Genomic DNA, 14765 nt, shown 5'->3' with positions numbered 1-14765 from the left:
GGGGTGGAGAAGAGGAGGGGGGAGAGGAAAGATGAAAGAGGTTGCTCACTGGCAGCCGGGTTGAAGCCAGACAGTTTGGATACCGAAAGACTCGGGCCATTGAGTGTCACCATTGGGTGTCTGTGAGAGAGAGAATGGCTCATGGGCCTGGCATTGGCTGCTGTAGGGCTTGGTACATACATAGCAGGCTTGGGAGTGAGAGTCTCTGACTGTCCTGCCTGCCTCAGCTAGGTACTGGGTTACACATTTTAACAGGGTGAATTACACAGTGTGGATCGTGTCTAGTTTAACTGCAAATCTCCAAAGCACAATTAGGAACCCCATCTGGCAGCTGTGGGCAGCAGCTGCTTTCCTTGGACCCTCTGTTCTATCTCTGGCCTTATGCTGCACCATTTGTGTCTCCCTTCCAGGTTCTTCCCCCGGCTGAGGGTAAACCCCGAGGTAGCCTGGCCTACAAGTACGTCATCCATGAGGACCTGCTGCCCCTCATCGGGAGTAATAATGTGCTCCTGGAAGAGACAGACACCTACGAATGGGCTCTCAAGAGCTGGTCTCCCTGCAGCAAGGCCTGTGGAGGAGGTATCAGCTATTGTGGTCCTATGGTTCTTTGTGGGGAATGACCGTGGGTCGGGGAGAATGGACCAGAGACTGGTAGGAGTCTGGAAGAAGTGTCTCAGTTTGTTCTTGAAGATCTCCCATGCCTACAAGCAATTCCGAGCAAGGCGTTGGGCGAAGCTAGGGCTTGCTTTCAGGAGCAGGCTGCAGGGCAGGTTGTCTGTTCAGCTGCTGTCCAAAGTCACTTCTCCACTGGTGACAGAGGGAGGAGTCCTGTAGAAAGTTACTTGCCCAGGACAGAGGGCTGGGGCATGAAGGGAAAGAAGGGAAAGTGCCTTCTAGAAAGCAGGCTCTCTAAAAAGTCACCCCGAGGGCACGAGGCCTGGAGCTGTCCCACAACCTTCGCAGGAATCCAGTTCACTAAATATGGCTGCCGGCGCCGCAGGGACCACCACATGGTGCACCGGCACCTGTGTGACCATAAAAAGAGGCCCAAGCCTATCCGACGGCGTTGCAACCAGCACTCGTGTCCCCAGCCCACGTGAGTGTTTCGGGGGAGCAAAGTCTGACCCCTGCCTCTCTCTACCCTGGCCCCAAAGGAAAAGTAGCTCAAGTTGCTACTGTAGCACTTCCTTACGCCAAAGCCTGCAGCCCCGGGTCTTTCAGGGATAGGGATAGACCACAGCCCACAAGAGGCACTGTGGTTACCCTTCATGGCCAGCCATGTTGGGATTCTGCACTTGCCAACCCACACAGCCAGAAAGAGGATGGTACCAGCAGGATTGCCCCCAGCTAACAGTCTTTCACAGATAGGGCCTGGGCTTTCTGCTGGTGAGGCAGGGGGCTCATGTCTCTGGGCAAAAATAGGATCTACTGCCTTCTCTCTCTCTCCTTAGTCCCTGGGAGTCCAGCCTTCAGCATGGTCTAATCCCTGGTTAAGATTTCCTAGTCTGTGGGCCACGCTGTTCAGGGACCAAGGTCCTGTTCTCAGGATTATTCAAAAGAGTCTGAAGGGAGAGGGTTGAGCTGAGCTTGAGAACTCAATATGGATCCCCCTCAGCTTGGGGCAGTGCTCCCAGGGACTCCCAGAAAGGTGGGGGATAGCTGCTTGGTAGCAAACTGCAAAGGGTCATTGCCACATTCTTGCTTCCCTGGGATTCCCCCACCCCAACCCCACCCCCGCATGGCTGGGGATCTCCAGGACTGGTCATGTGATCTGGGGCTGGGGTGGGAATTGACAGCTAGCAGTGGTTTCCTGTGATCTTCTGGGACTTGACCAGGCAAGAACATTGTCATCCCCTGTGTCTGTGCGTCGTCAGACTCCATTTTTATGTTCCACTGTCACTCATAGGACTGCCTGCAACTATGATCATGAGGCATGTGTGCAGGACTAACTGTGTAAGATCCTGGGCTGGTTATTCTCCAGCCAATCTTAGGGCTTGGTAGGGGCAGTTCTTTTTTCTCCTCCACCCCCCATCCCATCCTCTTCCTCCTTCTCTTCCTCCTCCTCTTCTTCCTCCTCCTCTTCCTCTTCTTCCTCTTCCTTCTCTTCTTCCTCCTCCTCCTCCTTCTCTCTCTCTCTCTCCTCCCATCTCTGGTGTGTGTGCATGTGTGTGTGCACACATGCACTCATGCATTACACATGTGTGTAACAAACTCCATAACCCAGGCCAGCTGCCACCTCTCAGCCATCCTCCTGCTTCAGCCTCCCAAGTGCTGAGATTACAGGCATATGCCACCACGCCTGGCAAGATTTTTTTTTAGCTTTGAGAATGTGCCTCCCACTCCAGTTAGCGAAAAGACAAGGAGTTGGGGCTCCCTTCTCCCTACCCCTGGGATGCTTAGGCTGCTGCCTAACTCATCCCTGGCTCTGCTTGCAGAGAAGTTTGCAGGACACCCCCCCATCCACACACACACACACACTATAGAGCTGTAGGTGCTGAAGTCCAGTGAGTGACGAGAGCACTTAGTAGCACTGTTGTCCCTGCTGAGGGGACATCTACAAGAAGTGTGACTTTGGTGTGTTTGGGGACACCCCTGAGTCTCAGCATCCAGTATGTTCCTACATATGGTAGCTCTGAACTCTTTCTGGGTTCTAAAGCCATCCCGATATAAACATGGGGAAACTGAGGGTTGGTGGAGTTAACAGCTTGCCCAAAGACACTTGAGGGGTCAGGATTTTAATAGGAACCTTTCCCTTACCCAAGGAAACAGTAAGAGAGACTAGTGATCTCCCAGAAGCCAACTAGCCAGGTAGCAGCATTCCGAAGCACGCACCTTCTCTGGTGGGATGCAGCCCCAAGGGGAAGTGTCCCCATGGTCCCATCTCCCTCTACCTCTGTCCTGTCTGTCTCCAGGTGGGTGACAGAAGAGTGGGGTGCCTGTAGCCGAAGCTGCGGGAAGCTGGGGCTGCAGACCCGGGGAGTGCAGTGCCTGCTGCCTCTCTCCAATGGCACCCACAAAGCCATGCCAGCCAAGGCCTGCCTAGGTAACCGGCCAGAGGCCAAGAAGCCATGCCTCCGTGTGCCCTGCCCAGCCCAGTGGCGGACAGGAGCCTGGTCCCAGGTGAGTGGTTCTCTTAGAGTGGGTGGAAGCACGTGGAACAGAAAACGGTGTGGGTCGGGTAGATGTCTGAGTGGGTTAGGGTGCACCCGAGGGCTGACACTTCTCAGAAAGAAAGAGAGCAACCTCTTGGGGGCAATATGAGCACACACACACCCCCCCCACCAGTGTGCTATGCATGATGGTTCTTCGCTAGGCTCCTCCCTCCATTTGCATCTCCTCTAAGCTGCATGACTCCCAAGTCATAGAGGAGCAAATGAAGACACATTCTTGTATTCCAGAAATATTTACTCAGGCAGTGGTGGCGCATGCCTTTAATCCCAGCACTCGGGAGGCAGAGGCAGGTGGATTTCTGAGTTCGAGGCCAGCCTGGTCTACAGAGTGAGTTCCAGGACAGCCAAGGCTACACAGAAAAACCCTGTCTTGAAAAAAAAACAAGAACAAAAAAACAGAAAAAAAAGAAAGAAAGAAAGAAAGATTTACTGAGCAAAGACTGTATGCCAGATCAAGGAGGGCTGAAAGCCCAGCGTCACTGGACAGGCAGGCTGCTTACCCTCATGGAGCAGCCAGTCTAGTGAGGGAACAAGACAGATAAACAGTCTAGTGACAGATGTTACCCACTGCAAGCTGCACCTGCAAGGGTTTCTGGGGATGCAACAGGCACAACGGTGGATGAGTCATGTGTCCCCTGGTTCCCTTTGGTTCTGTGACTTTCGTCTTGATCAGTGGTCACATGCCCCAGTACAAGTTCTTTCCGGGTCCTTCTAAGAGAGGCTGTAGGCGGTGCCTAGAAGTGACCCAGTCACATGGGGCAATAGGGCTTTCCCAGGGACCCTGCCACCCCAGTGCCGTCCAGTCCATTTATCAGTTGGGAGTATGTCACTACGAGGACAGTGTGTGGAAGGCATGTGATAACCTTGCACATGGAAGTCAGTTTGCTTTCTGTCTTTCACTGACACTTCCTGGGAAGAGGACCTGTGGACATACGCTTGCAAAATGGTGTTGGGTAAAAGGAGCCCCAACTTTATTGCAGATCTTTCCCTCAGCTCTCCTGGTTACAGAATTGGAAACCAGGCCAGTATGTCAGCAAGTGTCACAACCCAGGCTCTGCAAGCCCCGGGCAGGTCATGTCATGTGGTCAGAACAGAGGAGACTGCCCGAGCGGAGCATAAAACAGTTGAGACCTAGGCATAGAGTGGAGAGTGTGGCCACAGGAGGCAGCCGATGGAAAGGGGCCCGGGAAGTCCTCATCTGAGACACAGTTCAAACCATGGAGTGATCTAGCGAGTCCCAAGCTTGGACAGTGTCACACTGTCTCAGGAGAACCTGACAGTGGCAGGTCCTGGTACAGGCTTTGCAAGTCTGTCTGATTGAGTAAAGACATAGCAGACTTCTTGGTACTCTTTTGACCCTGAGTTCACGGCTCCCTTCCCCCCCCCTTTCCCCTCTCCCTCTCCCCCCTCTCTCCCAACTGCTTTGCCCCTGGCATTATGGCTCTTGGCTCTCCTGCTCCTCTACAGTGCTCTGCTACCTGCGGAGAAGGCATCCAGCAAAGGCAGGTGGTATGCAGGAACACTTCCAGTGCCCTCGGGCCATGCGAAGGGGTCAAGCCGGACATGGTGCAGATCTGCAGCCTGCCTGCCTGTGGAGGTGAGCAGACAGGATGGGGAGGCCCCGCCCCTTCGTTCCTCCGGCCCTGTGAATGTGTAGCAGTGTGGTCTCCTGGCCCTTTGAAATTCCAAAGACAGGTTGGGCATCCCTAATCCAGAATCCCAAATGCTGCCCAATCCAGAACTCCTGGAGTGCTCACACGCTGCCACGGATGGGCGATTCCACTCCTGACTGCAGAGGATATGGTGTGATCGAAATATCAGTACCCAGTTAGCCAGCATCCTAGAGGAGACAAAAGGACCTTCCAAGACTCTTAACACTCTTATGTACGAACCTCATTTCAGTTCCCAAATCATTTAAAACATTATACAAAATTACCTGCACATTTTGGGCCTAAGAAACCAATGGGGCCATCGGGACGGCTCAGTGGATAAAGGCACTTGCTGCCAAGGCGAGGTCTACACAGTGGAAACAGAGAGATGACTCCTCCAAAGCTGTCCCCTGACCTCTGCAAATGCTCTGTGACACCCACACTAGTACACACAGGACAAAATGCAAATAAATGAAAAAAAAACAGCTGCACCCCAGGATTAGATCTGGGGCTCACCTCCTAGAGGCCTCTTTAAGTCTATGCAAATATTGCAAATCCCAGGGGGAAGACAGTGGAAGTGCTTCTGGCCCCAAGCACTCTGGGTAAAGGATGCTCTCACCCATTTGTACTTCAGCTGCATCTGTTCACAGGAGATCTCCAGAACTCTACAGTGAAGGCGGAGGTCCAGGACCCTGTGACCAAAACAGGATACCGGGAACCCCAATCCAGGCCCCTGACTCCTGAGGACAGGATCTCAACAAGTAAGTATGGTCAGGGGCCCTTCCCCTCCCCCAGCCTTACACGCAGCCCAGGGTTTGGAGTGTTAGCAATGGAGCAGGCATAGTGTCTACGTGTCTGGGTGACCTCTGAGAATCCAAATGATGTCACTCTAGTCTATGACCTACTCTGTGATTCCCCTTTAGTCCTACGTTTGGTGTTATTCCCGTGACGGCCAAACCTGATACAGACTAAAAAGAAATCATGTAGACTTCTTCTGTTGCCAGGTTTGGTGACAAGGCACTGTCCACTGTGGTGAGGGTGTCCTGTTTTATAAACCTATATAGTACGCCCCAGAGCTCTGGATTCTCATCGTGTCTGGTTTCACACTTCTGGGAACTGTAGTCATAGAGAGGAGCTGCTTTCCCCAGAGCAGCTGAAAGAAGGAATCATGGAACTGAACCAGTGTCCTCTGCTGCTGCCTCACAGGGCTAGCAATTAATTCACCCTGTGGTCTCTCCTTTCATGTCTCTGTGGATTAAGACTTTCCCTGCGTCTACTACGACATACTTCCTAGTTACCAGGGTATTACCGCGCCTCATGCAACCCTTTGACCTCTTGGCCTCTCCTCAAAACAGAAGCTGGGCAAATTCCTCAAAGCAGTTGGGGCTCTGATTCTGGCTCTGGAGCTTTGGCGCCATCTAGTGACCATTGGCTTCTATTGTCTCTGCTCCAGAGCCTGCTCTTGATCCCAGCTGCCTGAGCCACTACGTTTCTCTAAAGAGCTTTTTTTTTCTTTTTTTTAAAGATTTATTTATTATATGTAAGTACACTGTAGCCATCCTCAGACACACCAGAAGAGGGAATCAGATCTCATTACAGATGGTTGTGAGCCACCATGTGGTGGTTGTGAATTGAACTCAGGACCTCTGGAAGAGCAAGCATCCAGTGCTCTTAAGCACCTTAGCTGCAGGGAGTAACTGGGTAGCTAGGAGAGTCTAGGGCTCCATCTTCTTCCTAGAGCAGGGTTCTCATGCTTGGTTGAATCTAGACTTACCTCAGTGTCTAGGCCCTAGCCCAGACTCCCCAGGTAGAGCTTCCTGGATAAAGACCAGCGTAGCTGAGTATATGGTTGAACTAGACAGAGCTATATAGCTCTTCCTACGCACTGGAAGTTGTTGGAGGGTTCTCTAAAACAGTTTTGCCCCATCGTAGAGGTGCTGGCTCAGTAGGTCTGCACAGTGTTTGACAATTAGCCTTACCACCAAGGTTCTAATGATGCTGATACTGTGTTTGTGACGGGGAGGCAGGATGGTCCGTTTAGTTTCTCTTCCCTGTGGAAGGGTCTGACCTCCTGGGTGGAATGAGCTATGTAGTGATTCCAGCTGGGACAGAAGGAGGAAAGATGTCCCCTCCTGATGGGCACCCTTCGTGTATGTATGTACAGTGGAGCCCTGTGTGCGAGACAGATCCGTCTTCTGCCGAATGGAAGTGTTGGACCGTTACTGCACCATCCCCGGCTACCACCGTCTATGCTGTGAGTCTTGCATAAAGAAGACCTCAGGCCCCAATGCCAGCCTGGCCTTACCACCCACCTTCTCCACTCCTGGGAGTCTCTTGCCAGCACCCAAGGCCACCCTGGAGGATGTGAAGTCTACAAGGGGGCCAACCAGCCTGGAAGATCATCGGCAAAGCCAGCCCACACAGCTACCAGATGTGGCGGACAGGATCTCCCCAGTGACTCAGTATCCGGTCACCCCCCAGATGCTAAGCCCTAAAGCGTTTCCGGGCAATTCTCCTGCTACCCCACGGAGGCCACCTCAGGACTGGACCCAAACAGCTATGCCAACCTCTGAGGGTCAAGGACAGTCCAGGGAGGAACCAGGGCATGGAGGCACCAGCCTTCCCGCCACCTCCCCAGTGACATGAGCCCATCCCTCCAGTCTTTTTTACACTCTGCCTGTGGTCCCAGGGATCCTGGCTCAGAGGACTCAAGCGCAGGGGACAGGAGGTAGCACAGGTTCCCTTTTAAATTATTTGCCCTCTTGTTCTGTTTGGGGCTGTGACGCTCTTTACTCCCGTGACAGGGTTGGGGGAGGAGAGGGAGATCAGGGACTGCCCTAACCAGAAATACCTCAGCTAGCAGAGTCCGGGCTCCACTTCCCAGAGTTTTTATATGATTTGTTCCTCTAGTCTCAGTAATGCCCCTTCCCATACCCACTGGGCCATACAGGGCTGAAGCCCATGCAGGAGCCTGTCAGAGATTCTTGCTTGTCCATGACTTCTGACTACCAGGGAGGCCTGTCCAGCCATACACACACACACACACACACACACACACACACACACACACACACACACACACACCAAAGACAAAGCAGGACTCAGGAGGTAGGGCTGCACACAGGCAGACTTGGGAAGGGTCCGGGATGGATGTAGAGGTGAGGCTTCATGGCTGCAGGGTCGGGCAGGGGAGAGTTCTTCTCAGGCCTGGCTCTTGTCAGCTGATGGCTGCTAATCTCGGGCAGAGATCAGTTCACCTTTGCCGGCCATAGTGTCACTTTCGTGGCCCGATCTGTCCCTGTAGATGTCACTGCTGGTGACTCTAGGTAACAGACTGACCCTCCAATGTCACACCCAAGTCACCAGAGGAGGAGGCCTGGATACACAGCTTTGACATCCAGGAGTTAACAAGCTGGGGCTTGGTCCCTGGTTAGACCAGGATCGGTGACTTCAGTCATCACGGGGGCTTGCAGGAGACCCAGCCTGAAAGGTGACCACCGGAAAGATGTCACCTCTAAGACTGTCCCCCTCAGTCATCACTCTCTGCTGAAGTCTACTCCTCCTGGAGTTGAGGGCGGGGGCTCTTCCCTTCTGGCTTAAACTGGGCCCGAATGCGTGATGCTCAGAAGACCAGTCAGGTGGCTAGCGACTTGAGAATCCACTCAGCTGGACTGTGCAGAGGGCCCTGGCAGGATGCTAGCTGCTGTTGATCCCAGGTTAGGGTAGGGAAGATGCGTAGAGCACCTTCCATGGTCCTCAGACTCTCAGGAAATTGCCTAGACCCTCACTCAGTTTGAGGGCCAAGTGGCAGAGGTGCTTGTCTATCCACCTTCCTCCGCTGGAGGAAGGAAAGCCCCTGGCCTGCAAGCTCTGGAGAGCTGGGATGCTGGGAACTCTGCATGCTCCTCCCACTCCTGTCTCCTGCTCTGCAGGTGCCTGGAGCTACCCTGAGTCAAGTCATGTGTGGACCGGCCTGGAGATGCTGATTTTTAAAACGTTACCTATTTATTAATATTGCCCTTGGTGTTTTGTTTTTAGACCCCAAAAGTGATGCTCTGTGGTGTGTGTGTGTGTGTGTGTGTGTGTGTGTGTGTGTGTGTGTGTGTGTGTTTTCTGTTTTGGAGGATGGGGACAGTGTAGCCAGCACTCTAAGAGCTGGGCCTAGCAGTTGTAAGGTGATTGCAGATGGGAACAAACAAGGAAGGGCCAGAAAGACCTGAATGGCTTTGGGCAAGTTACCACACCAAGGGTGGAGATGGCTGGGAGGTAGCTTTGGGGCTACTCAAGAAAAGTATTTTAATGATCAGAGCTTTGCAACTCTGCAAGGGGTAGTTTCCTTGGATGGTGGTGAACCAGGTTGTTTGTTTGTTTGTTTGTTTTTTGTTTTCCTGGAAGGATCCAAGCAGAATCTGAATGCCAAGCAGGAAGAAGGGTTGTGGTGCATCTTACTGGACAAAAAGCTGATGACGTGAACGCACTGTGTGATGTTAAAGTACCAGTCCATTGGGCTGGAGAGACCGGCTCAGTTGATAGAGTGTTTGCCTTGCATGCAAGAGTCCCTTGGTTCCCAGCACTGTGGAGGTGAGGAAGGGAGAGAAAGAATTAGCCCACCTCACCTGCTATTGGTAGAATACTTGCTTTGCATTTCTGGGACCCTGGGTTTAACCCCACAGCCAAGAGAGAAAGGGACTGCGGTTGTGGGGTGTGTGTATGTGTGAAACAATCCATGTCTTGCTTTGTGTCTGTGTCAGACATCAATAATCTATTACTACACTGGCTCTTCCCTGACATTTTTAGAACCCTGGCTAAGACTATACAAAAAAACAAAACAAAACAAAACAAAACACCCACCCCTAACTAGAGTACATGCCTCTATTTTTACAATCTGCAGGCATTTCCCATGCCAGGGCAGCCAGATCAGGATTCACAACCAAGCTCCATCTCCACCCCTTGACTGCCTGTTCCAGAGAGCTGCCTCTCTACACACAGAGTATGTGTCCCCAGCTTGTGCCCACAGCAGACATTACTAGTCCATCACCGAACTTTTACCCTGCATAGCTCTGGCCAGTGGCCAGTCGGTCTGTCTAAAATGTTATACACCAATGGGAACATTTCCTAGATGCTCAGTCAGCATATGGAAACAGAGCTTCAGTAACCCCATCAAGGAAGAGAGACCTAGCAACCAGCCCAAGGAACCTCCGGGCCCTCCCCCACATCCTAAGGGGTCCACAGAGTCCAGGCTGGGCATGAAGCTTCTCTGAGCAGTCCTCACTGTCCAGCATTCCTGGGGTCCCTGAGTCCATCTGCACAGTCTAAATAGTGAGCACGCTGGGGATATGGCTCGGATGGTAGTGTGCTGGTAGGTTTCTGTCAGCTTGACAGAAACCTAGACACATCTGGGAAAGGAGACTTGTCTCCATCATATTGGCCTGTGGGCATATCTATGGGATTAATTTCTTGATTAATGATTGATATGAGAGGGCTTGGACCTCTGTGGCCAGTGCCACCCCCCCCCCACCCTCACCCCCGGGCAGACAGTTCTGGATAGTATAAGAAAGCAAGCTGAACAAGACAGAAAAATGCTTCCCTCCATGGTTCTTGCTTCTGCTCTTACTTGAGTCCCTCCCCTCACTTCCCCGGATGATAGGGACACGTAAACCAAACAAATCCCTTCATCCCCAAGTTGCTCTTGGCCAATGTTTTATACAGGCAACAGGAAATCGAGCAGATGCATCTAGCCTGCAGGAAAGCCGGTGCTCCGTTTGCAGTGTTGCATAAACCAGACATGGGAGCACATGGCTGCAATCCCGGCACTTGGGGAGGAGGAATCAGGAGGAACCAAAATTTAAGGTTGTCCGCTGCTATATAGTTTGAGACCAGTCTGGGATACCTGAGACCCTACCTCAGACAGAAAGACGGAGAGAGCACACTTACTTATCTGGACCACAGTGTGTGTGTGTGTGTGTGTGTGTGTGTGTGTGTGTGTGTGTGTGTGTGTTAGTTATTGAGATTCCCGTGCCGTGACTATGGATGGGCAAATCTTCCCTTCCCTGGGTCTTAGCTACTACAAAATAGAAAACTGAGATAGAGACTCACCAGGCTGCGGGATCCTTTCCCAGCCTGGAGGTCTGAGAATAAGACCATTGAGCATGGGGTGACAGAGCAGCTGAAGACTAAAGCGAGGGTAGCTAGGGCCTGCAGTGGAGCTGGGCAGGGATTTTGAACTCCAGGCAAACCATGAAAACCAGGGTGTGCTGCCTGAGAGCTTTGGCCAAGAACGGGCTGTTCCCATAGAGTCCAGAGCAGACTTGGCTCGGGCGTTACGTGTTCCAAGTAAGTACTGCAGCCTTTCCTGGGCCTCAGCTGCTTTTTGGTCTGTGTGCTGACTAGAAGAAGGGGTCACTAGGGCCTGTTAAATCCAGCACCGTGCTTAGCACTTAATATGGATTATTTCCGAGTCCCCACAATAAAAAAAATCGCTGCAGCTCTTAGGCGCATGTGTTTGGAGGTCAGAAGACAACCCCAGGCGACAGTCCTAGCCTTTCATCTCATCTGAGGCAGGGTCCCTTGTTATTTACCACTTTGTGTACCAAACAAGATGGCCATGAGCTTCCAGGGAGTCTCCCGCCCCTGTCTCCCAACTCTGCATACAAGTGCTGGGCTTACAGGTGTGCACTGCTGTGCCTAGCTTTCCTGTGGGTTCTGGGTATCCAAGCCAAGGCATTCAACCATCTCCCCAAACACACATTACTTCTTTAAGCCCCTTATCGAGTTGCAACAAAAGTATCTACCTTTTGAAAGTTCTGTGTGGATAAAACATTTAAGAGTTGAAGGTGAAGAGCCAGGCTTGGTGGCACACCAAGTAGTCCCAGCCCACGGGAACAGAAGGATCAAGAGTTCAAGGCCGCCGGGCGTGGTGGCGCACGCCTTTAATCCCAGCACTCGGGAGGCAGAGGCAGGCGGATTTCTGAGTTCGAGGCCAGCCTGGTCTACAGCATGAGTTCCAGGACAGCCAGGGCTACACAGAGAAACCCTGTCTCAAAAAACCAAAAAAAAAAAAAAAAAAAAAAAGTTCAAGGCCATGCTCTGATACAGAGTTTGCAGCCAGACTATGGGACAAACTTCCCTGCCATTAATGTCCCTGGTTTTTTTGTTTTGTTTTGTTTTTGTTTTTTTAAGTTTATTTATTTGTATGAGAACACTGTAGCTGTCATCAGACACACCAGAAGAGGGCATCGGATCCCATTACAGATGGTTGTGAGAACCTCTGGAAGAGCAGTCAGTGCTGTTAACCTCTGAGCCATCTCTCCAGCCCGATGTCCCTGTTTTTATCAATTGCAGTGGAATAGGGAAGGACCTGGTGGTTGAGCAAGCAGACTGGGAGGGAGAAGCCAGGAACTAGAACATTCCTATGTGTGTGCAGAGAGTTATCTTCGTTGTAACACTCTTCTAATTAACAGTCCCCACGATGGAATCACAGTGTTCTGGTAGCAGAATAGATGACCTTAGGTGGTGCAGAACTTTGTATTTTATTAATTTTTAATTTTTAGACACTTTAAAAAATTTTTACATTAATTTTTATTTCATATTGCTCCCCCTTCCCTCAAGCCCTTCCTTCCCTACCCTCCCACTTAACAGACAAACAAACAAACAAACAAACACACTTGTGTTATATTTTATTTTCTGTGTGTGTATGCACACGCCCAACTGATTGGGGGCAGGCGTGCTATGGCATAGTTGTGGGAGAACTTACAAGGAGCCTGATTTTCTTTCTACCATGTAGGCCCTCCCTGGGCAATCTGACTCAGGTTACCAGGCCTGGCAGCAGATGCCCTTATCTATTAAGCCATCTTACTAGCCGCAGAACTCATTTTCACGTCTGAGAGAAACTTTTATAAACAACACACCAAAACTATGAAGCAGAGAGACTATTGCTTGGAATGAAATTATATCTGAGAATAAAGCGGGCAAATGGAAAGAAATATTAGGAATAGAAAAAATAGGTGATAAATGGTTATAACAAAATTCACGTTGGAGGAATGTGCATGGCCCAGATCTAGGAATGAAGGGTTCTCCTCCAGAACCAAGACCAGAACTCTGATGATGAAGATTCTAATTCTAGACCTTTCTCTTTACATTTTTAGGTTAGTTCTGGGTTCTTTTGTTGGCATGTGACACAGAAACCTACTGTTGTACTTCTGTCATGCTTTCCCCCAGAGAATCATCGTATGCAACAGGCAGAAGTGGGACCCACTTAATGTCATGTATTAAGGGATAAATACATCAGCAATAGGGTCTAGGGCAGGACAGAGAAAGTAGCTCAGTGGTAGAGTACTTTCTTAGCAAGTGCAGGTGTCTTAGGGTTTTACTGCTGTGAGCAGACACCATGATCAAAGCAACTCTTATAAAGAACAACATTTAATTGGGGCTGGCTTACAGGGTCAGAGGTTCAGTCCATTATCATGGTGGGAGCATGGCAGCATCCAGGCAGGCATGCTGCAGGAGGAGCTGAGAGTTCTACATCTTCATCTGAAGGCTACTAGCAGAAGACTGACTTCCAGGCAGCTAGGGTGAGGGTCTTATAGCCCACACCCACAGTAACACACCTACTTCAACAAGGCCACACCTCCTAATAGTGCCACTCCCTAGCCCAAGCATATACAAACCATCACAGAAGGGCTGCCTTTGATTCCAATAGCACACACACACACACACACACACACACACACACACAATACTAACATCAACCTAACAAACATGATCTATCTAAACAGTAGACTATTATTTAGCCTTCAAAAAGGTAGGAAATCCTGACATGCTATGAACTGTTATGTTCTGTTAAGTGTATGAACTGTTGCATGGAATAAGCCAGTCAGGAAAAGATGCTCTAAATGCGAGTATCTAGAGCAGCCACTCAGAAACAAAATAGAAGGAGACCCGGGAGTGGCTTGGAGGAGGGAAGGTGCATTCCTGTTTAACAGCAATAGAGGTTCAGATCTGCAGAGCAGCCGCCCTGGGGAGGGGTGAGGAAGATCCCACAGAAGTGGGGACATTCTTGATGCTCCTGAGCCAGGCTCTTCGACATGACAAAAATGGTAAGTTTTATGTGAGAAATAAGCAAAAAAAGGTAACACTTGGATTTTGTTGTTATTGGTGTTTAAGAAAGAGTTTCTCTGTACAGCCCTGGCTGTCCTGGAACTCACTCTGTAGACCAGGCTGGCCTCGAACTCAGAGATCCACCTGCCTCTGCCTCCCAAGTGCTGGGATTAAAGGCCTGTGCCACAGCAACCTGGAAATGCTTTTGGTGCTTTTTGATGGCTCACATATAGGAAGGAGTGCGTGCGAATCCAGGGATGAGTGGGATGAGCCCTTGGTCTCCATGGAATACATGACTAATGACAGACAGAATCCTGTGATGTTCAGGGGCCAGCACGAAATCTTCCCGAGGTCAGCACATGCTTGGCCCAGTGCAGATTGCATGCATATTTTCTCCATTGATCAAGCCTGTGCCAAAGGACCAGGCTCTGATTGGACAGCGCTGGGCTTTATACAAACCTTGGGAGGGGAGGAGAGGACATCCCAGGTTCTCCCCCCACCCCCATCCCCAGATGGCTAAACCCAACTTCAGGTGGTTAAATTACAAGGGTCCCTTCGCTCAAGATTAACCCATTGATGGAGTCCAGTTGTTGGGATGTGGTGGGAACTTTTGGAGATGGGACAAGCTGGAGGGAGGCATTCAATGGGGCTGTGTCTTCAGAGGCTACATCTTGTCCCAGATTCCTTTCTGGTCCCTCTCTCCGCTTCTTGGCTGTAGTGAGCAGCCACCTCTACCACACACTCCTACTGACATTGGCATTTTGCTGCCAGGATGCTCTTGCCCCTCAGAACTATAGCAGGGTAGCTATTAACTATGGACTGGTCCCCTGAACCAGAATAAGGAAGAACC

At 51.0% G+C, this 14765-nt stretch overlaps 1 protein-coding gene across 2 annotated transcripts in view; it reads left to right on the top strand.

The window, feature by feature from the left end:
• Positions 1-8831, top strand: part of Adamts14 (a disintegrin-like and metallopeptidase (reprolysin type) with thrombospondin type 1 motif, 14) — a 76308-nt gene extending 67477 nt beyond the window's left edge. For both annotated transcript variants that reach the window (NR_157278.1, NM_001081127.2), the window contains exons 17-22: positions 411-579; positions 964-1096; positions 2913-3120; positions 4638-4767; positions 5470-5580; positions 6984-8831. Coding sequence is in view for 1 of the 2 variants with exons in the window: in NM_001081127.2 (NP_001074596.1) it covers positions 411-579; positions 964-1096; positions 2913-3120; positions 4638-4767; positions 5470-5580; positions 6984-7465 (1233 nt within the window). In the remaining variant the exon portion in view is untranslated. The remainder of the gene's footprint in view (positions 1-410; positions 580-963; positions 1097-2912; positions 3121-4637; positions 4768-5469; positions 5581-6983) is intronic.
• Positions 8832-14765: the final 5934 nt, after the last annotated feature.

The sequence above is a fragment of the Mus musculus genome, chromosome 10, assembly GCF_000001635.26.
Source record: "Mus musculus strain C57BL/6J chromosome 10, GRCm38.p6 C57BL/6J".
NCBI lineage: Eukaryota > Metazoa > Chordata > Mammalia > Rodentia > Muridae > Mus > Mus musculus.
This window is presented reverse-complemented; position numbering and strand designations above follow the sequence as displayed.